This window comes from Penicillium arizonense, assembly GCF_001773325.1.
Source record: "Penicillium arizonense strain CBS 141311 chromosome Unknown PENARI_contig041, whole genome shotgun sequence".
Lineage (NCBI taxonomy): Eukaryota > Fungi > Ascomycota > Eurotiomycetes > Eurotiales > Aspergillaceae > Penicillium > Penicillium arizonense.
In genome coordinates this window covers 31,821-53,716 of record NW_019173318.1, presented here as the reverse complement: position 1 = coordinate 53,716, position 21,896 = coordinate 31,821, and the positions used below count along the sequence as shown (strand labels likewise).

The following is a 21,896-nucleotide window of genomic DNA, read 5'->3' as shown; positions in this document are numbered from 1 at the left end:
TAAAAGCATGCATCGATGTATTTCTACTTTGCGATCTGGTCAATCGTGGATATTGCAGCTATATACCTTCCTAGACAACATGTACGAAAAGGGTCATAAGTCCATCCACATCCCCACCTTTAGGCAATCTACGTAATGAACCCGAGACACAAGGAAATGGGCAAAGAAAGGTGAAAAAAAGAGAGCCCCAGAAGGGCAAAAACAACGCATGAAATGGCATAGTTACTCGCATTGAGGCTTTGTAGAGACTGTCCAATACTTCATGGCACTGTATACACAGTTATGACACCTGTTGTATATATACTCGGTAACTAAATCGTTTGACTTAGTTGCTCAAACACAACCCCGCATCATCCCAGTCTTCACTACCTACTCCTTTCCGAGCAATGAAAAGCCCTTTCGGATCCCATTTCTGCTTGAGGGTGTACAAACGAGGATAGTTGTCTCCCCAGAACGACCTCTGGAAACCAGGCTCATAAGGATGCGCCTCGTTGAGATAAGCACCCATCTGGTCCTCGCCCTCGACGGAACGAATGAGAGGGATTTCAACCTCTGTGGCATTCTTAATAATGGCATGTTGCTGTGCAAGTGTTGTGGTGGCATTCCAGCTTCTTGAATACAGCAGGTGCACAACGGCCTTCCTCCAAGCCGGGTTAACAGCACTGTCAATCTTGTTGCCATTGGCTGCGACTGCACCCCCTGCAACCACATGACCGATGAATGTTTGTCCGGGATCGAATCTGAGGCTACTCCACGTCTTGGACAGTCGACTCGGTCCGTCTTTGGATAGCAAGAGGTCCTTGGAATACAGACGGGATACCAGTGTTGTCATTCCACTTGTGGTGTCGGCATTACCTTCCAAGAGCATGGTTTGAATCGTTGAGTTCATGGTGGGTAAACCGAAGGCCCCATACTGGACTGTCACACCAGGCATTGATTGCAGGCTTTTGACCAATGGGGCATACAGTCTGTCAATTGCGCTTGTGTCGGTGTGTTCTGGGAACATAAGCAACGATATGACGCTGGAAACGCTGATCGTCGCATTGAGAGGCATATCAGGGATTCCAAAATAGTACCCAGAACCACCGGCGTTGTTGAGGCCTGGAAGTGCTGCGTGCCACTCGGTGAGGGCGTTCCAGAATTGAGGATCCCCTGCAGATGTTGTGATGTTGACATTGGCGACTATGACTGGGACTTCTGGAAACGTCCGAACAGTGACATTAACCACAACTCCAAATGTTCCTCCGCCGCCACCTCGCAGGGCCCAGAACAGGTCACTATTCTGATATGCATTTGCTGTGACGAGATTTCCCTAGAATGGTGGTCAGCTATTTGTCCACCTTGGTGCTATGGAGTTTGAGGGTTTGACTCACATCAGCCGTTACAACTTCGAACTCAAGGGCATTGTCAGATGCCAGTCCCTTCCAGGCACCAAAAGGTGAATGACCTCCACCTTGAATATACCCCCCGGCCGCACCAACAGTGTGTGAAGCACCCGCAATGACAGTCACATTATGCTCTGCCACTGCTTTGTAAAGTTCGGCCAGGTTGACGCCCGCCGACAGAGTGACTGCTTTGCCCTCACCCTTGCCCTTCGGCGCACCAACCGGCATAAAGTTGCTAACAAACTTGATATCCTTCATACCATTGGTCAAAATCTGCAATGACCCCGGGGCTGTTGAACGACCTAGGAAGTCATGACCAGAATTCTTAATGGCGAGTCGAAGGTTATGTGTACTCGCAAACCGCACAGCCTTCTGAACATGTGAAGCCGTCTGTACCTTCGCAGAGTACAACGAAATACGACCCTGACCGCAGGCTGTATTCTGGGCTGACCCTATATAGCAGGTTTGGTGTCGCTCTGGCCAAGCCTCCCAATTCTCCCACTGTCCAGCACCGGGCTGAGCAGCTCGCCAGGTGGAGTCGGACCAGTTGTTCGTGACATCCTTACATGCTGCTTGATCAAACTCTGCCGCATGGCAAACCGACGCGACGGGCCTTACGGCAATAAGGTTTCCTTGTATCGTGTCGTTCAAGCCAGACCATTTTTGCTTAGATGGCCAGCAGCTTTCATGCGGTCGGCAGCGGCAATGACTTGTGCTAGGTGCAGCGCTGGCAATGCTAGCAAAGAGGTATAATATAAACAGTTTATGCATAATCAAATGTAGTATTGACAATGTCTTGAAGGCTATAACTGAAGCCCTTTACGTGGTTTCTCCCTGAAATTATATACTTCGCATCCGGGGCGGTGCTCAGTCGATCCCCAAGTGCCCGATACGAGACTTGCCATATTCGGAAATAGTTCTCACGGCCAGAGTGAATACGGGTCTTATATACATAAAGTCACGCCAAGTAGAGCATGGCTGAGCAAGGTAGATTCAGTTCGTATTTGGTGCTAAATCGATTCATGACATCATTGTCTCGATTCTAGCGCAGTGGTTTGCAACCAGAATGCAGGTTGGAGACCTGAATCTCCAAACACAGCCTCCGGTCAAGCTTCGATCGACAGAAAGAGGCGAGAAAACCCGGGAATCTATGTCGAGACGGTCATACGGTCAAAAAGTGAGTTGGTCCGAAATGTTCAGGTTCACCGGCCCGATGACTCATCAGATAAGATCACCTGCGGGGAAAGCTATCTAATCATCTCTCTTGCTTCCTTTGTTATTCCTCCCTCCCCTGTTGTCCATAAATCATACTCACCGGCGCCCAGCAATGCTGTGGAGGCCTGTACAGCGTCGGCTTCCAGCCGTGACACAGCTCGATGTTGTCCGATGTCGGCGCCTTCCTAGTTCATACATCAGATCAACACGCCAGTTGTCCAGCTCAACCACGTTCCCAACCCGTTCACAATTTAACCGGTCAGATTTTACGAGCCAGCCTTTCACTGGCAGCTATGAGCCCGGGCTTCCAACAACCGGGCCGCTTGGATCAACACCGGCATTTGGCACCCCGCGTATTACCCCGAAAGTGCTGAAGCAGTATCTGGATCAATACGTGGTGGGCCAAGATCGCGCAAAGAAGGTGCTCAGTGTCGCCGTCTACAACCACTACCAGCGCGTTCAAGAGCTCTTGCGTCGCGAAGAAGAGGCAGCCGAGGCACACGCGAAGCGTCAACGGAGGGAAGCACTTGAGAGTCATCCCTTAGAAGGTAACAACCCATCCGAGCATGTGATGCTCTCAATTGCTTATATATATTTCGGTCACAGATGAGTTCCCCGTTCCGCAGAGGACTGTGGGGATACCGCAGACCCCAAAGCCGCATCGCAGCACCCCCCTGGATCTCCCAGAACTCACCGACACATCGCCTCTACAGCTGGAGAAGTCCAATATCTTGCTATTGGGACCGTCCGGCGTCGGAAAGACACTTATGGCGAAGACACTCGCCCGGGTGCTCTCTGTTCCTTTCAGCATCTCCGACTGCACCGTGTTTACCCAGGCCGGCTACATCGGAGAGGATGCTGAGCAGTGTATTCACCGACTTTTGGCAGCGGCAGACTACAATGTGGAACAGGCGGAGCGTGGTATCATTGTCCTTGATGAGGTGGATAAGATCGCCGCAGCTAAAGTCAGTCATGGCAAGGATGTTGGTGGCGAAGGTGTCCAGCAGGCACTCCTCAAGATCATCGAGGGTACAACTGTACAGGTTCAAGCCAAGCCCGAGAAGAACCCGCGCGCAACTAGCCCTCCTAATAGCTACCCTTCTAACAGCCCATTGGGGAGTTCGCCGTTCCAACATAACAGTCCAGGCAACCCAGCTGCGAAGGGTGAAGTCTACAATGTTCGAACGGACAATATTCTGTTCGTCTTCTCTGGCGCCTTCGTCGGACTTCACAAAATGATTATGGACCGGATATCCCGCGGATCCATAGGCTTCGGTCAACCCGTACGGGCACCCTCGAGCACAGCGGATCGATCAGGCTCACCAAATTCCTCTCCTAACGAGCCACTCCAAATCCTTCCCGGATCCGAAGAAGAAGCGCTGTACAAAAAGCATCTCCCGTTCTTTAGCTCCGCAACGCCAGCCGGTTCTGGCGCCGAGCCCACCTACTTCAACCCCCTTGACCTCCTAACACCCGCAGATATGCAAAGCTACGGATTTATCCCAGAGCTGATTGGGCGCATTCCAGTCACCGCCGCTCTCTCCACCCTATCTCAACCCTTACTTCTACGCATCCTCACCGAACCCCGCAACTCCCTTCTAGCCCAATACACGACTTTATTCTCCCTTTCGGGCGTCGAGTTGCGCTTCACTACCCCCGCACTGCACAAACTCGCCGCCAATGCCTTTACAATGGGCACTGGTGCACGAGCGCTCCGCACTGAAATGGAAACAATTCTCAGTGATGCTATGTTCGAAGCCCCCGGCTCGAGCGTGAAGTTCGTTCTCGTGACCGAGAGCGTGGCTGAGCGCAAAGAAAAGCCCATTTATCTTTCTCGGGGACAAGGTGGCCGGTTCCATGCCATGATTTCTGCCGAGGAAAGCAAGTGGGAAGAGAAGATTGGCCGTGAGAAAAAAGATCAGGATATGAAGGCCAAAGCACAGGATAATGCCGGAGACGGCTCTTCTCATCCATCGAGCTTCCAGGAGTACCGGGACCAGGCCAATGGTTAAATTCAAATGATCGTGCTATCTCATTTCTGGTTCCGGTGATCATACCTCGCTTGATTTTGTTATTTTCATATCCCATTTGCATCGGCGGCAATTAGCGTTGTTGGTAGCAGAAATGCGACGTGAAAGCGTTGAATATTCTTGTGATCTTTTCGCTCGAGTCTAATTATCTTGCGCGTCATTGCTGGAAAAATACCTCATGCACGTTATTTCCATGCGCACTTGGACACTTGCGCCCGAAGTGTACTCCTGGTTTTCGAAACAAGCAACAATGCAACTAAATTCAAATGCCGGAATCTAAAGAACGCGTTGTAGGCAAGTTGCTTTGCCTAAAAGTGTTACCTTATTCCTAGTCAAATGTGGACCACAATCACTTACTGAAGACAAAGCAAGTGGCAGAAGAATCGTGAATCTGCTACTGGTAGTCTATTATGTCTTGGTAGAATTCCCGTCTTAGCAGCCCTAGCCTCTTAGAGCTTCCAATGCTATATATTCCGCTCTCCCTCCGCAGGGGAATAGAGTTTTCTTGTCTCTCTCAGTCTTCTTCGCCTGTCGGAAGTCTCACGTCAGAGAGGAGAAACGTGTGCCTGGGATCAGGCTAGTCTATGTGTAGATTTGCTTGGGCCAAAACCTGCTTGTGCAGTAGTTGGTCGGCGAATCCTCACGAAAAAACTTCATTGGGATCCGGGAGTTTAGATAGGTCCATTTAAAAAGGACGCCATTTGCTTCTGAATGAACCCCCGTCTCACTTGGCACATAATCCATAGATCCTTGATTAAAGGCTGGTTTATGCAAACAGAGAAACTGACATTCTATTTAGTGAAGAAAAACATCGATGCCAGTACAGGAGCTCCTTTCCACGAATGACTTCCCATCCCTGGTTCAATGCATCGACAACCTGCCGCGGAAGAGGACCCCCTTTCATAACATCCATGGTCTCTCTCAGCTGCTTAGGACTACTAAATCCAATAACCACATCATCTCCGTTTAGTCAATGCATCTCTTGATTTCTGAGAATGTAGTTTGCTGGTTACTAGCCTCACTGGTGTTCATAGATCCGAAACAAGCTTCCTGGTGGAATATGCCAAGATCGACAAGGTAGAGTATCCTTGTCTGGGAGAAATAACTTCCACTACCCCAGTGCTGTCGGCCTAAGTCCTTACATAATTGAACCCGATACCCAAATGAGTCTCGACATTTAGTGCTAGAGGGTCCATGGGCGGGGCTTGATTACGCGCTAGCAGTGGGTCTAAATACCTAGGCTAGCGGAGATACCCGTGCACAGCGACTAGTATATAGGTGGAGCGGGATGGCAAACAACCCTCTATCAGCAAGTTTAACCCCTTACTTTTGCAACGCCCCACTGAAATAGCTGAGTGCTAAATACTGTAGCTACTATATTGGCCGTACCGTACAGCGAGAACCCGAGATTCGATACCGAACGTCGGAGCTCCCGGTGGGGTTCCTTTCTTTTTTCTTTTTTTTTTTTACAAAGAAGGAGAAAGGTTCGTTATTGGTTGTCGTGGTAGGCGACCATAAGCATACCGGTCCATTTGGTGTATTTTCTTGCGAATGCTGTATTGTTAGATCCTGGGGCAAGCCGGTCTTCTATACAGTTGTCCTCGTCCGGCATGGTCCAGAAGCCCATCAGGTCTCGACAAAATTGAGAATCGTCCATAAGATCTTCATGTCGAATTAGATCACCCCGGAGGCGGGCAAAGGGAAAGAAGTCCAGTCATGGATGATGTGGCTGCTTCTGTTGTAAGGCCGTAGGTTGCAAACTTGCCGGGATAGCCACCCCATCCTGGTACGCCGGATGAGGCTCCTGAACGCTAAAGCGTCAGAGAGAGTCATCGGTCATCTATCATCTATTCTCGAGTGTATCCAAGCGCTGTAATATTCCGCACAAAGGCACAAAATACATTCAACTTGACTAGCGTCAAGCGGTGATCGGCCCGAGGATCTCCACAGTAGCTCAGATATGCTGCCGATTCGAAGACCGCCAAGTGGTGATAGAGATCGGGGTGAGATAGACAACATTGCTTGGATATTTCCCCGTATTTTTCACGTGGTTCCTGGGAGATCCTGATCAATTCATTGAAATTCAGCGTGGGAGATCGTGTCCATCCAACGAAGTCTTTCTCGGCCGAAAGTTGGGCTTGCTGCCAGCCCTCTCTCTGCGCCAATTGTTCGGCATCTCTTTTCATCCGTTATCGATGCCCTGTATACCATCAGATAAGAAAAACAAAGTCGGTCTCTGGTACAAAGTGACTGGGGCCACTTACTCCAGCCCTGTGCATTCCGTCGGTTCTGCTGTCTGCGTTGCTCTGCTTTGGCGTCCTGGTCACGGCTCGAGGAAATGTCACCATTTACATCGTTATCAGGGAGATCATCAGCAATGGCTTCCATCATGGGACACTTCGGCGTGGAATGACTAAAAGTTGAAACATGGCTGGGATTGAGAGATTCTAGATACGCAGGAGCGAAGATGGGCTTGGCGCTCCACTCCGGCCTTACTGGCGCTCCCAAGTTGGGCAATGCTCCCGCCTCAAACCGCCTAGCCATTTTGGCGACCTGATTCCTTCACCCCTTCTTTGTTATGAAATTAGTTATGACCTACTCAGAAACCAGACTATGTGAAGAATCCTAGCTCGTTTCTGCTCGCAAACCATGAAAGTTCAAGTGGAAGATCCCCCCATTAAGCGCTAGTAAGCTCGCTGACCTTCTTAAAGTCGATATAGTTTTGTTCTCTACCTAGTAACTAAAAGGTTAATGGATATCATAAACTAGCCATTCCTAGACACGTTGATTTAGACTTCAACGGGCGAGCCAGGTCCCGATCTCGAGATCAAACCCTAAATAACCTTGGTTCCAATCTACCAGAAGTACTGGAGCAAGTTAAGTAAAGTTAAGTAACGTTAACAGCAAAATGAACATGAAGACAAGATAATGTCATAATGCGCTATGTGAGATAAATTCCCTTTCTTCTCCGTCTATAATTGTTAATTGAAATGCTGCACTGTACGCAAAATTGCTGGAGGCTGGTAGAGAATAGATTCTGTGGAGGTTACGCACTTCCTTCATGTGTCTCAGCAAATTTTCAAACCTATATGTCATCTTCGTAGAAGGTAGAAAATTGCTAGTCCCGTAAACGTAACGTTGGTTGCTATCTTGGAACAGGGTATGGCTAGTATAGCAGATATTGTAAGTCGGATGGGATGCTCGTCTTTTTTTCCTCTCCAGATTACCGGGGACTTTTAAGCCCTCAATTGGGAAATTTGCGTAAGGTAACATTATAAAAAGAGCCCTCAAACGAGATATTCGGCCTTGCATCTGCTCATATACTGCCCATGCTGGAACAGTCAGTAAAGCGGGTTGGAAAGACAAAGATGGTTGTGAGCAGAAACTACTGAGTGTTTTTAATTCCCGCACAATCTCCAACGACTACATCGTAGGATCGGAAAGAGCTGAGGCTGTTGACTGCAAGCTATTTTTTGCATCTTGGGTGGTTTGCGAGGAGGTTATGCTATAATTGGCGAACTTATACACATTCCACTGCTTTACAAATCCACCAAGCTTGAGCGACTACTATAAACTGTATCCTTGAAGTCTACCTAACAGGCTACTGAAGAAATTATGAAGTATATAGAAGGGAGATTCTTTCCGCGGAGATTCGACTCTAAGAATGTGTAGTAAGTAATCAACTTGTTACGTAGTGGGCTTTGTGGCGCAATCAATTGCATTGCTAGGATCACAAATATGCTAGTCACTGGCATATGGGTCCAAGTGGCAGAGAGCTGTATAGAGCTAAAAATATGCGCCAAGACAAGCAAATGCATGATGTCATTCCCTGCAGGTCTGGGCTTTCTCCAGGAACACGGGATGAGGGGAACGCTCGGCTCCCTCTCTGCCCTGCTTTTTCTTCTTTTTTTTCTCTCCCATTTTTCTCTTCGCTTTTCTAGTGAAAGTAAGGTGAATCGCTTGAGATTCTCCTCTACTCTCACTATCCGCTGGGTGATACCCAGGTTCATCGAATCGTTGCCGATCAGCTGCAATGAGCTCCTCACGTCAGGTCTACCTGCTTCCGCTGAAGGATGATGGATCTCCAGATGTGCCTGGTGGGTATATCTACCTGCCTCCTCCACCAAAGGGTGGGTATGTTCTCCGTTTCATCATTGAGGGCACAAGCTCGATCTGTCGACAGGGCAGTCTCTGGGTGAACATTCCCGAGGAGGGCAAGCCATTCGAACGCTATTCGTTCCGGGAGTTTGGGTAAATTTCTCTATCTTGCTTGCTTTCTGTGAGATTCAAGGTCGCAATTACTAAACGGGAGTAGATTGCAACCCAATTTCAATGAGAACATCCAGATCGATATCCCTGTGGCCATTGCTGGAGCTTTCGCTTTCTACACAACATTCACCCCGCTGCCGGACTTTTCTGTTGAGGATGTTCCTTCTCCAAAGCCGACTCAGACGCCCGTTCATTACATTGATGTGTCGCCGAAACTCACCGTTCAAGGAAAAGACTTGCCGCTTAACGCGCTGTCTATCTTCTCGGTGATCTCAAAGTTCATGGGTCAATATCCTACAGACTGGGACAGACATCTTCGTGGCATTGGTCAACGGAACTACAACATGGTTCATTTCACCCCCCTCATGCAGCGTGGATCGTCGAACTCCCCGTACAGCATTTTTGACCAGTTGGCTTTTGACAGCACTCTCTTCCCCAACGGCGAGGATGATGTCGCTTCATTGGTCGCGAAGATGGAGAAGGAGTACGGCCTCCTCACTCTGACTGATGTGGTCTGGAACCACACAGCTAATAACAGCAAGTGGCTGGAGGAGCATCCAGAGTCTGGATACAGCGTGGAGACTGCACCGTGGCTGGAAGCAGCCCTCGAGTTGGACACTGCGCTGTTGAAATTCGGATACGACCTCGAGGAACTTGGTCTTCCGACGGAATTCAAAACTACAGACGATTTGGTTACAGTCATGAACGCTGCGCGGAAGCAAGTCATTGATGGTATTCGCTTATGGGAATTCTACGTCCTCGACGTAAAGAATGATACCAAGAGTATTCTGGACGAATGGAAGCGCACGAAGGTTGACCGTGCACTCATTAAACGCCATGATATGCAGCAGTTCAAGGGCTGGTCACTAAAGCAGCAAGCCAACGTTACGCGTGAATGCGGTATTCCTAATTCCAAGCAAGTTCTTGGACGCTTTGGTCGTGCGGTTGATCCCACATTCGGCGCTGTCGCCTTGACGGTACTTTTCGGCGATTACGATGAAGCAAGCACCAACTTCGCGGAGGCGGAAGACACCTTGTCGAAGCTCCTCAATGAAGCCAACCTGCCACTCTACAAGGAGTATGATGCAGACGTCGCTGAGATCATGGATCAACTTTTCAACCGTATTAAGTATCTCAGAATCGAGGACCATGGTCCCAAGATGGGCCCCGTTACCAAGGAGAACCCTCTGATCGAGACCTACTTCACCCGCCTTCCTGTCAATGAAGTCACGAAAAAGCACAATCCAAAATCCCTTGCCTTGGTCAACAACGGGTGGATTTGGAATGCCGATGCGATGCGAGACAACGCCGGCCCCGAGTCCAGGGCATATCTGCGCCGCGAGGTGATTGTATGGGGCGATTGCGTGAAGCTCCGATATGGATCCTCCCCTGAAGACAGTCCTTTCCTTTGGGACTTCATGACCCGGTACACCCGCCTTATGGCCAAGTACTTCTCTGGCTTCCGGATTGACAACTGTCATTCGACCCCACTCGCAGTCGCAGAATACCTGCTTGATGAAGCACGCAAAGTCCGGCCCGATCTTACCGTCTTTGCAGAGCTCTTCACTGGCTCAGAAGATGCTGACTACGTCTTTGTCAAGCGACTGGGCATCAATGCTTTGATTCGGGAAGCTATGCAAGCTTGGAGCACCGAAGAGCTGAGTCGTCTCGTCCATCGTCATGGTGGCCGTCCAATCGGCAGCTTTGAGGTTGATCTCCCTTCGGCTGGCAGTAGCCACGCAATTGCTTCCGCCAAGTCTGGCAATTCTGATGAAAACATCACCCATATCCGGCCGTGCCCCGTTCCGGCCCTGTTCATGGACTGTACTCACGACAATGAAGTACCTGCCCAAAAGCGCGATGCTAGAGACACTCTTCCAAATGCCGCATTGGTCGCAATGTGCGCGTCCGCAACTGGAAGTGTGATGGGTTACGATGAGGTGTATCCCAAACTTATTGATCTTGTTCACGAAACTAGACAATACGCATCGCAGTTCTCGGACTCGGGGACACTGTCAACCGGGTCTGGAGAAGGCGGGATTGGTGGAGTAAAGAAGCTCCTGAACGAACTCCACACTATGATGGGAGTTGAAGGCTATGATGAGACCCACATTCACCATGACGGTGAATACATTACGGTGCACAGAGTTCACCCCAAGACCAGGAAGGGTATCTTCTTGATCGCGCATACTGCCTTTCCGGGCAAAGAGAGTGGCGCAATTTTGCCCCCAACTCATATCGCTGGCACAACTGCCAAGTTCATTGGATCCTGGCAACTTGAGGTTGATGCTAGAGATGAAGTAAAAGCAAAGGTCCTGGCCGACGACAAGTACTTGGCAGGCCTCCCTAGCCGTACACGCGATATTGAAAGCACTAAAATCGAGCAAAACGACAAGGACGTTACTATCTCCGTTCTCGATACCCTTGTTCCCGGTTCTATTGCTCTATTTGAGACCTGGATCCCCGGTGCTGATCACGCAGATGGATTTGAGAACAAACTCGCCAATGGTGCAGATGACGCATTCAGTGAGCTCAGCTTGGTTGATTTGAACTTCGCACTGTACCGCTGCGACGCCGAAGAGAGAGACTCCAGCGATGGTCAAGACGGCGTGTATAGCATCCCTAACCATGGAGCTCTCGTCTATGCTGGACTTCAAGGATGGTGGAGTGTTCTCGAAGACATCATCAAATACAATCAGCTCGGTCACTCTCTATGTGATCATTTGCGACAAGGCCAGTGGGCTTCAGACTATATCGTTGGACGCTTGGAGAAGGCAGCTTCCAAAGAAGGATATAATGCCCTTCAAAAGCCCGCTGCATGGCTGCGCGAAAGGTTCGATGCTGTTCGCAGCCTGCCGCACTTCCTCTTCCCAAGGTACTTTGCAATCATCGTGCAAGTTGCTTACAATGCTGCTTGGAAGCGTGGTATTCACCTGCTCGGTGATAATGTGCGCCATGGTCAGGAATTCATTCACCAATTGGCTATGGTCAGTGTCCAGCAAACTGGCTACGTAAAGTCTGCGTCGCTGTGGCCCACCCAGCAGGTCCCTAGCCTTGCCGCTGGCTTGCCTCATTTTGCCGTTGACTGGGCGAGATGCTGGGGTCGCGACATCTTTATCTCTATCCGTGGTCTTTTCCTTGTCACAGGTCGTTTCGACGATGCTAGGCAGCACATCATCGCTTTCGCAAGTGTGCTCAAGCATGGCATGATTCCCAACCTGCTGAGCAGTGGCAAACTACCGCGATACAACTCTCGTGACTCGGTCTGGTTCTTCCTGCAGTCTATCCAGGACTTCACTGAAATGGCACCTAACGGAATGGACATTCTGCAAGAGAAGGTCCCGAGGCGGTTCTTGCCTTATGATGACACATGGTTCCCATTCGATGACCCTCGGGCGTACTCTCAGTCTCCAACTCTTATCGAGGTCATTCAGGAAGTCTTCCAAAGACACGCCCACGGCATGTCATTCAGGGAGTACAACGCTGGTCCGGACCTTGATGTTCAAATGAAGCCTGAGGGTTTCCAGATCGATGTCAAGGTTGACTGGGATACTGGTATCATCTTTGGTGGCAGCCAAGATAATTGCGGTACCTGGCAAGACAAGATGGGAGAAAGCCCCAAGGCCGGGAACAAGGGTGTCCCTGGCACACCCCGTGATGGCGCTGCTATCGAGATCACTGGTCTCGCCTATAGCGCCTTGGCGTGGGTGGCGCGTCTCCACGAATCCAAGGTCTATCCCCACAAAGGCGTGGAAATATCCGATGGCAAGAATATCACCTTTGCCGAATGGGCTCGCAAGATCAAGGATAACTTTGAGCGATGCTACTTCATTCCCATCGACCCTAGTGAGGACAGCCAATACGACGTCGACCCCAAGATCATCAACCGCCGTGGAATTTACAAGGATCTGTACAAGTCCGGCAAACCCTACGAAGACTACCAGCTGCGTGCCAACTTCCCCATCGCGATGTCGGTTGCACCGGAGCTCTTCACTCCTGCCAAGGCTCTTGTTGCTCTGTCCATTGCCGACTCCGCCATTGTGGGTCCTGTGGGCATGGCCACTTTGGACCCATCCGATCTTAACTATCGTCCGTACTACATTAATTCCGATGATTCGGCGGACTTCGCGACTGCAAAAGGTCGCAATTACCATCAAGGGCCAGAGTGGGTCTGGCAACGTGGTTATTACCTGCGTGCCTTGCTGCATTTCGATCTCCTCCGCCGAAAGACACGCGAGGAACGGACTGAATGCTTCCAACAAGTCACTCGGCGTCTTGATGGTTGCAAGAAGGCTATGCGGGAGAGTCCTTGGAGGGGTTTGACGGAGTTGACTAACAAGGGTGGAGAGCATTGTGATGACTCGGTAAGTTTCCTTTTTTTTTGATGTAATATATATCCCACTCTTTATTTGATACTAACGCGCCCTTTTTTTTGCATTATAGTCGCCTACTCAATCTTGGTCCGCTGGATGTCTGCTTGACGTCTATTATGATGCGTCCAAGCATTCATAGAGTCAGTTTATATCATTTTAGTACACGACTATGGCTTTATTATTCTATTTTTTGTTCTGGGGGCACAATGCATGCAGAGATCCACATAATACTTCGAATCATTTGTTCAGTGTTAACAGGTTTAACGGGTGCACAGCGTGTGATTTGTTTATTTTACCCACATAGAGTTACAGAGAAATCCTTTATGATTCCCTCAGCATAAAGTACGATATGTAGTTCATGCAAATTAATTCGACAGGTGCCCGGCACATAGGTGATGACTCATCCACCTACAGGGGCGTCGTCATTGAGGGTTTGCGAAAAGCAGAAAAACAAAGGGGCTAACTTACCGATCCCAATCTCCTCGAACCTGGCAGACATATCGCATCGAATTACAACCAGGCATTGAGACGGTCCCGATATTGGACCTCCGATCTTCCTGACGTCAGTCGATTGCACCCAACCCTCTCCGATCAACGGAATTCTTGCCGCATGCCCTTGATCAACCACTAGCTCCGACAGCCCCTCGCTCGTCAATTTCACCGCGGAGATTCGGTGTGTAAAACCTTTTCGAGCCCAGAGCCATGTCTTTAACGGCATCAACGGCTACCGCTGTGCTAACCGCGCTCGCCGACACGCCCGATGGCGGAGGCGAGAGGCGGTGGGAAGATCAGCTGAAGGAGCAGCGCGATCTGTACACGCAGTTCGTGATTAGCTCTGCGCTTGGCCTGGGTGCCTTCTTGACATTCTGTGTAAGTGTTTAGCTCACTGTTTGTGGACATCGGCTCTCTGGTTCCTCGCTGACGGTATGCTTGTTTATAGATCTTACGACCAAAATGGACCGAGCTGTACGCTGCCCGACGACGACAGCGGAATGCCGCTTCGCGCTTACCAGAGCTTCCGAATACCCTTTTTGGTTGGATCCCTGTTCTCCATGGAATCACGGAGGAAGAAGTACTGCAGTCCGCAGGTCTGGATGCCTATGTGGTATGTTTCCGTTGAAGATTCCGGGTGGTTGACAGTTGCTAACGCCTGTTTTTGGATAGTTCTTATCATTCTTCAAGTTTGCTATCCGGTTCCTTCTAGCCGTCTTTATCTTCGCCGTCGCAATTATTCTTCCGCTACACTACAAATACACTGGCCAATATGGTGTTCCGGGATGGGACAACCTTCCTGACAACAGTACGGCCAATGGCATTGATGGTCTCGGAAAGGACAAGCCAGTCACCGACCCTGGATACCTATGGATTTATGTCTTGTTTGCATACGTCTTCAGCGGCTTGGCTTTCTATATGCTTCTCCAGGAGACAAACCAAATCATTCGCACGCGGCAAACCTATCTCGGTAACCAGACCAGCACCACTGATCGCACCATTCGCTTGTCCGGAGTTCCGCAAGACCTAGGAACCGAGGAAAACATAAAAGAATTCATCGAAGGCTTGCGTGTTGGCAAGGTTGAAAGTATCACGATCTGCCGAAAGTGGCGCGAACTGGACGAACTGATGGACGAGCGACTGAAGGTTATTCGAGAACTCGAGCGGGCATGGACGAAGCATCTTGGTTACAAGCGGCCCAAAAGCGATGGGAATACTTTGCCTTTGACCAACCAGCACATGCAGGACGATGACAACGAACGGTCTGGTTTATTATCTGAGTCCGAACGGGGTGTTTCTGATTATTCCAACGAGAGACCCAAAATTCGCATCTGGTATGGCCCATTTAAGCTTCGCTTCCGGATGATCGACGCAATCGACTACTACGAGGAGAAGCTGCGCAAGATCGATGAATATATCCAAAACGCCCGCGAGAAAGAATACCCTGCTACTGAGATTGCATTTGTGACTATGGCGTCTATTGCTGCATCTCAAATGCTCGTACAGGCGATCCTTGATCCGCACCCAATGCAAATGTTCGCTCGACTTGCTCCGGCGCCGGCGGATGTTATCTGGAAGAATACATACTTATCTCGGTCCCGACGAATGATTCAGTCATGGTCCATTACCATCGTCATTGGATTCTTGACCGTCTTCTGGTCCGTGCTTTTGGTTCCTATCGCGTCATTGCTGGAGCTGGAAACCCTTCATAAGATTGTTCCCCAGCTTGCAGAGTTCCTCCAAGAGCACACAATTCTGAAGTCTCTGGTTCAGACTGGTTTGCCGACTCTCGCATTCTCGTTGTTGACAGTTGCTGTTCCTTATGTTTACGAGTGTGAGTTTTATATCGGGATACACTCCTTTTATGTTCAAATGGCTAATGATACTCGCAGGGCTTTCGAACAACCAAGGAATGGTGTCACGCGGTGATGTTGAATTATCGATCATTTCCAAGAACTTCTTCTTTTCGTTCTTCAACCTTTTCCTGCTTTTCACAGTGTTCGGAACGGCTAGTGGTTTCTACGGTTTCTGGGAAAACCTCCGGGATGCGTTCAAAGATTCTACGACAATTGCATTCGCCCTCGCAAAATCTCTCGAAGGTCTTGCGCCATTTTACATTAACCTCTTGATCCTTCAAGGCCTGGGTCTTTTCCCCTTTAGGCTCCTCGAATTTGGAAGTGTCGCACTATACCCGCTCCAGTTCCTATCGGCCCGCACACCACGAGAGTACGCGGAGCTAAACACACCTCCCAAGTTCAGTTACGGATTTTCCATCCCGCAAACGATCTTGATTTTGGTCATCTGCGTGGTGTACAGTGTCTTCCCGAGCTCATGGCTGATCTGCCTGTTCGGCTTGATCTACTTCACGGTCGGCAAGTTCATTTACAAATACCAACTTTTGTATGCCATGGACCATCAGCAGCATTCCACCGGCCGCGCATGGCCCATGATTTGCAACCGCGTATTTGTCGGCCTGGTAGTCCACCAGCTCGCCATGATTGGCGTTTTAGCCCTGCGCCGAGCCATCACTCGCTCGTTGCTCCTCGTGCCACTTCTAGGCTTCACCGTTTGGTTCACGTACTGGTTCGGACGGACATACGAGCCTCTAATGAAGTTCATTGCCCTCAAGAGCATTAACCGAGACCAACCGGGTGGTGGCGATGTCTCTCCCTCCCCTTCATCAACCTTCTCACCGCCGTCGGGCTTGGACCGTGACAGTCTCCCGATTCGTATTGGCGGACATGACCTCGAGCTGCGGCTGAAGAAGTACGTCAACCCAAGTCTTATTTTGCCCCTGCATGCTGCCTGGCTTCCACACCGCGCCTCTTCAGGCAATGGTGCGTCGGCTTTCGAGGCTCATCAGACGCCCAATGTCTGACCTGGAACGTCACGCTTCTATTGAAGCATTGTTCTATATCAATTTTTCCCTAAGACACATTCTTTCTTTGCATAATTTTCAGACCCATCACGATATACGACCCTGATACCTTGTTCGCATCTCACTCATCTCTTCTGATATATTTTCATGGTTATGATATCCCCGTGTGGCATCTTTGTTCTGTTCTGTTGCGTTAACCTCCCCCTCTTGTTATTCCCCTCTCGCGCAATATTGAATTTTGTTTGAATCTACATATCTTTCGTTTTGACTCATACTGTACATGCCAAATTTAACAAGAGTCTGTATGATATTGGTGATCTGTGCTTCCATCACGTTCTATACAATGTGATCTGTCGAGCCATCTGCCTCCTAGACATCTAGACATACCTACATTTGTAAAAAGTAAAAATGATCTTCCCCGAGGCATCTCTTGTCCGAGATATGTCGGTTACAAGTGTCGGCTCGTCTAGTTTTACTCTTTGCTTCCACATTCTTGGTTTCAAAGTAAGTTCACGGCAAACGTGGCAGTGTCTGAGCTCGGGGTCAATCCGTCAGTCTAACCAAAAAGGAAGGTGAAGGATAAGACATTTGCCCCCTGAGTTTGAGAATATTGCTTAGACGTGTACGCCTAATCATGTCCAAGTCAAACAGAATATTCTGGTGGCTGACACCAATGTAGCCTCAGGCAACACTTAAGCCAGGGATATCCAAGGTTGCGATCTATTGAAACCAATCAACCTGAAAAGTGACACACCGTCTCTCTCACGCCCTTTTTCGCATTCGAATGATACCACAAATCAATCCCAACCCCCAGCGCGGACATACCTCTCCCACGGACGGCAGCCCCGGCTTCTGGAATCCCTCAGGGTTCCACATGGCCAGCATTCCAGGGCAGTGGGGGATGGCACGGTTGTCTCTTGATGCGGTGAGGAGCTGAAACCCGCCAAAGACAAAGACAAAACAAAATAATCCTTGAAAGACGAGGAATGTCGGAAGCGCGGGCGCCCCAACTAAATAGTCATCTTCAATATCGACTCTCATCACACGGTCAGAGACATTATGCATGTAAGCGGTGAGGGTCGAATGCCAAGGCGTTCATGTGCTGCATCCGGGGCATCTGGCATTCCTCGCTTGTTTTCTTCTTTCTTCTTTCTCTTCTGCTGAGATCCTCTGGAATGTCAGAGTTGCATACGATCGTGACAGCGAGAGTCTATACTACTGTTTCGCTGTCTCGCCCCCACTGATGCATAAAGTTAAGCTTGGAGTCTCAACCATGGCTGAAAGGCCTAATCCAGAGCCTCGTTGCCCGTTGCCTCCATTCCCACAGTGGAATGGACATATGTTCATGCAGTCTTACTTTCCTAGATAGGTTTGCAAGTGATCTGTTCGCTTGACGGGGCTCCACTCTTCGGATTTCCGCGTGGTGCGCAGTCCGTACAGCCTTGAATAGAATAAGACATAAGTATTAATATATTAATATGTTAAGGATCCTTGTTAAGTATCGACGTCAGAACGGTTCAAATTAATTTCAATGGCAAAACTCTGCGTTTAATTAGAGTCGACCCTTGCCTCGCCCTCGAATCGGTCCCATTTTAACTATATGCCTACCCGCTTTCAGACAATACAACCTTGCACTTACATACTTGTTCAAACCCCGCGATACTTCTTCTTAAAAGTTCGGGGGCTTTACTTTTCAAGTGGTAAATTGGAACATTATCTACGAAGGCAATTTGAGGCTCAGCGGCGCAGATCGGTTAGCTTACTAATGGTCTAGATTGATTGCATCGCTATATACACTGTTCAACTGTATATTCATTTGTTCGGTGATTTAACCAGCAAAGTGGTCGTATGTGCGTTGGGAGGACTTCGAATTGAATTGCTATCGCCTTAGATTCACCCACATATCAACTACTTCCTCTCCAAGACATGGTCTAATCGGAGAAAAGAAGGAGGGAAAAGGCGATATCAACATGCCCGCTTTGAGATCGAGTCATGGCTATGCCGGTCATATGCTACAACGTGATTCCATTGCACACAAGAAGCGGAACTCAAGGGTATCAATACACCCAACCCTCAATGAGAGGGAAACTGGACGCATGTCACCAAGAAACGACCAACCTGTGCCTAAGTCCAGTCGAAAGACCAAGCCGGCACAATCAGCTGCCAACAGCGCACCGCCTGAGATTTTGCTGGACATCTTCCTCATGCTGGCGCCCCGGGACTTCGACAATGCCAGACGAACATGCTCGCAATGGATGCGAGTCAGTCTAAACGACAAGCTACTCGAAACCATGCTAAGAAGAGCAGGGTGGTGGGATGCATGGCTACAAGACCGTCAAAAGAAGCGTATCTCCACTCGCTCAGATGAGAGCGAGGCCTGGAGAATGAGCCGCCGCTTTGCCACAGAGTGTCTTCTCTCCGGACGAAGATTCAACATCGCGAAGCCTGGCTTCCTGTCAACGGCCACAGTTGACTTTTCTGGTCTTTCAGACAATTCACCCCGCAAGACTCGAGGGAGTCGGCTTCAGCCGGTGCTCAAGGAGAGCAAGGGTCTTTCCACGTTTAGTGTTAGCAGTTGCAGCAATTATCTGCTTGTCACCAACGGCTGCATGATCTATGTCTATCATCTTTTGGGTCGGAAATGTCAATCAGCATCTCCAACTGATATGTCTGATGTCTCCTTGGCTCCCATTTCACGCATTTCATGTCCATTCGAGGTTTTATCAGCTACCATCGACACCAGCACGCCTCGCTTCACTGTTGCCGCTCTGCTGAGCAATCGAGTTGGTATGATCTGTGACTTGGATATGGCCTTCTCCGAAGAACCAAGCACGAAGACTCGTGCCAACAGCATTTCAGCTGTACAAGATGCACACGAGCAACCAACATCACAGCTCCTTCGAATGCCAACAGCAGACTCAACATCTCGTCACTTCTTCTACAACGTCTGCACACCCGACGCCCCTCCACGAACAATAGCATTATGTCCCGGCCGACGTCTCGTCGGCTTCGGCTGCGCAGCCGGCGTAGAGATCCACAGCGTGAACGAACCAAGAAGAAACGAACAAAGAAAACACTTTCCAATGCCCCAACCCTCCGAAATCCTCCACTTCCTCCCAAGCTCCCCAGAAACACCCAACGAACTCCGCCTGATCTCCTCCCTCACCGGACCAGGTTTCCACGAATGCAAATGTCCCCCATCACCAACACCCTCCCTTCAATCCCCAACCCTCTCCCCAGCCCCCCAAGCAAAGAACCAATTTCACTTCCTAGCCGACGTCCAATCCTTTAGCCGCCGCAGAATCCCCCACACCCCGTCCAGAAGCTTCGTCCGCGCAACCCACTGCCACCATTACCGCGCGGTGCCTATAAATGACGGCTTCCACATAATGTTCATAGAACCCCGAACAAGCCTTCTCTGCATCGGCTCTTCAACCCCAATCGGCGGCCCAACAAGCCTCACACGCGCCTTCATCTGCATACCCCCATTCGCAAATCCAACTCCAGCAAAAGACCCACCAATCCCAACCATCTTCGCCGCAGGCTCAGATCTAAGCTGGGGTCTGCGCGTTGTAGCCGCATATGGGAACCGCATCGTGCTCTATTCCATCCCGCTGGATGTATACAACGTCATCCACAAAGAACGCGAGCGCCAAGGTGACGGTGTTATGGGGGACAGTGACCTGGCCCGGGATTGGTATGCTGATGCAGACCGATCCCCGAAACGGCGGGACAGTCTTGCTCAGAATCAGAGTGGGGATTGGGAGTATTTGCTAAGTGTTTCTTATCGGCCTACTGCTATGATGTGGCCGTTTAAGATCTATGGAAAGGAGATTGGGACTGTTGATCGGCTTGTTGAGCTTTCTTTGCAGTCTTCTGAGGGGGGTGTGAGGGTTTGGGCTTTTGGGGGGGATGGGCGGGCGACCGTTTTTGATATTGATACGTTTACATCTGGGGGTTTCGGGCCTGGCTCCGTTCCTGTTTCTGCTTTGAAGATTGGGGCTGATGGGGGTGTTGAGAGTTTTAAGAAGGTTGAGAGAGTTGGACTGGGGTCTTCGCGGAAGAGGAAGGCCGAGGTTTTGGGGGATGGGTTTGCTGGTCGGTATGGCGCTGGTCGTCATTCGGCGGTTGTTGATGGGTTGGGCTTGATTAAGCCTTGCGCTGCTGGTGTGCATGGTGTGCAGCAGGATCCATCTGTTCGTCGTACTTCTTTCGCGGCTTGTATATTGGATTTCAAGATTCCTGAGTTGGGGATCTAGGTGGACTTTTCTGTTTTGATATCCTATGTTGTTTTTGTCTTGATATTTGGAGGATGCTATTATATTTCATTGCTGCATATATACCACATTAGTACAGAACATGGATATGACTTTCAAGCTTTTTCTTGTTACATCTGGGATCTCTTTCCTATAGACGAGGAGTATTCGATAGTGGCTAGTACAGCAGTACTGAAAACTAGATCTATAGAAATCGCTGGTAACTTCCGATTGAGTGGAATTCTTGAAAAGGATGCCATTCTCTATCCCCTTGTTTACCTCCTCTAGAAACTCGCTTTCTCTTGGCCTTTTTTCTCTTCGCTAGCAGTCTTTGAGCCTTGTAACTTTAACCTCACTTTTACCTCAGCTCAACTTCCTCTACCTCTACTTCTACCTCTTCATCCTACTCCTTTCATTCTACTTTTTATCCTACTCTATCACCTTGCCTTCAGACAACAGATCAGGTGCTTGACATTATGTTTCGAGTACGTCAACATTAACCGCATTCTAAATGGCTTCAATCAAGCCAACCTACTAATATCTCTGCAAGCTCAAGCCAATAAGACCTCCGCCATATGATCATACCGCACTACGTCTCGCCGCACTGAAAGAGTTCTCAGACGCCATTGATATCTATTCAGGACACGCTGAAGACCTATCCCCTTCTTCGGTCGTTTGTCATATCCACATATTACGGCCTAACCTGTATATACTGGAAGCTTGTGTTCTTCCCTGGCATCCTTGAATGGGTAAAGAAAAGGCTCGATGATGAGAACCACTCAAAAGACCATAATATGTATGTGAAATCCGCCATTGGCACTGTTTCTTTTCACCCAAGTCCCAGCTTTGCAATCACCGCCCCAATGGCTCGAGTCCTCTGTCCTCAGATAGATTCCCTAACCTGGCTTCTAATATAGGTCTATCTATTGATTCCCCTTTTTCCGAAAGACAATCACAAGTTGAGCTTGATTGGGGTGCTTATCGGACTGTCATTGCAG

At 49.5% G+C, this 21,896-nt stretch overlaps 6 protein-coding genes across 6 annotated transcripts; 4 read left to right on the top strand and 2 right to left on the bottom strand.

Moving 5' to 3' along the window:
• Positions 1–325: 325 nt before the first annotated feature.
• PENARI_c041G06712 (FAD-dependent oxidoreductase) lies at positions 326–2,156 on the bottom strand (the record flags this gene model as incomplete). Its single annotated transcript, XM_022637122.1, has 2 exons — positions 326–1,312; positions 1,374–2,156. 2 exons carry the CDS (start codon positions 2,154–2,156, stop codon positions 326–328), a joined length of 1,770 nt encoding a protein of 589 aa, XP_022483022.1.
• A 556-nt stretch (positions 2,157–2,712) lies between these two features.
• PENARI_c041G06658 (putative ATP-dependent Clp protease) lies at positions 2,713–4,612 on the top strand (the record flags this gene model as incomplete). Its single annotated transcript, XM_022637119.1, has 2 exons — positions 2,713–3,148; positions 3,207–4,612. The coding sequence occupies 2 exons, from the start codon at positions 2,713–2,715 to the stop codon at positions 4,610–4,612; spliced, it is 1,842 nt and encodes a 613-aa protein (XP_022483015.1).
• A 1,697-nt stretch (positions 4,613–6,309) lies between these two features.
• Positions 6,310–7,174, bottom strand: PENARI_c041G02434 (uncharacterized protein; the record flags this gene model as incomplete). Its single annotated transcript, XM_022637103.1, has 2 exons — positions 6,310–6,434; positions 6,895–7,174. The coding sequence occupies 2 exons, from the start codon at positions 7,172–7,174 to the stop codon at positions 6,310–6,312; spliced, it is 405 nt and encodes a 134-aa protein (XP_022483042.1).
• A 1,489-nt stretch (positions 7,175–8,663) lies between these two features.
• Positions 8,664–13,411, top strand: PENARI_c041G02677 (putative glycogen debranching enzyme Gdb1; the record flags this gene model as incomplete). Its single annotated transcript, XM_022637105.1, has 3 exons — positions 8,664–8,881; positions 8,946–13,263; positions 13,343–13,411. The coding sequence occupies 3 exons, from the start codon at positions 8,664–8,666 to the stop codon at positions 13,409–13,411; spliced, it is 4,605 nt and encodes a 1,534-aa protein (XP_022483009.1).
• Positions 13,412–13,974: 563 nt separating this feature from the next.
• On the top strand, positions 13,975–16,642 carry PENARI_c041G08057 (putative DUF221 domain protein; the record flags this gene model as incomplete). The annotated part of the gene is made up of 4 exons (XM_022637128.1): positions 13,975–14,142; positions 14,213–14,377; positions 14,437–15,598; positions 15,657–16,642. 4 exons carry the CDS (start codon positions 13,975–13,977, stop codon positions 16,640–16,642), a joined length of 2,481 nt encoding a protein of 826 aa, XP_022483031.1.
• Positions 16,643–18,612: 1,970 nt separating this feature from the next.
• On the top strand, positions 18,613–20,901 carry PENARI_c041G06671 (F-box protein; the record flags this gene model as incomplete). The annotated part of the gene is made up of 1 exon (XM_022637121.1): positions 18,613–20,901. One exon carries the CDS (start codon positions 18,613–18,615, stop codon positions 20,899–20,901), a length of 2,289 nt encoding a protein of 762 aa, XP_022483044.1.
• Positions 20,902–21,896: the final 995 nt, after the last annotated feature.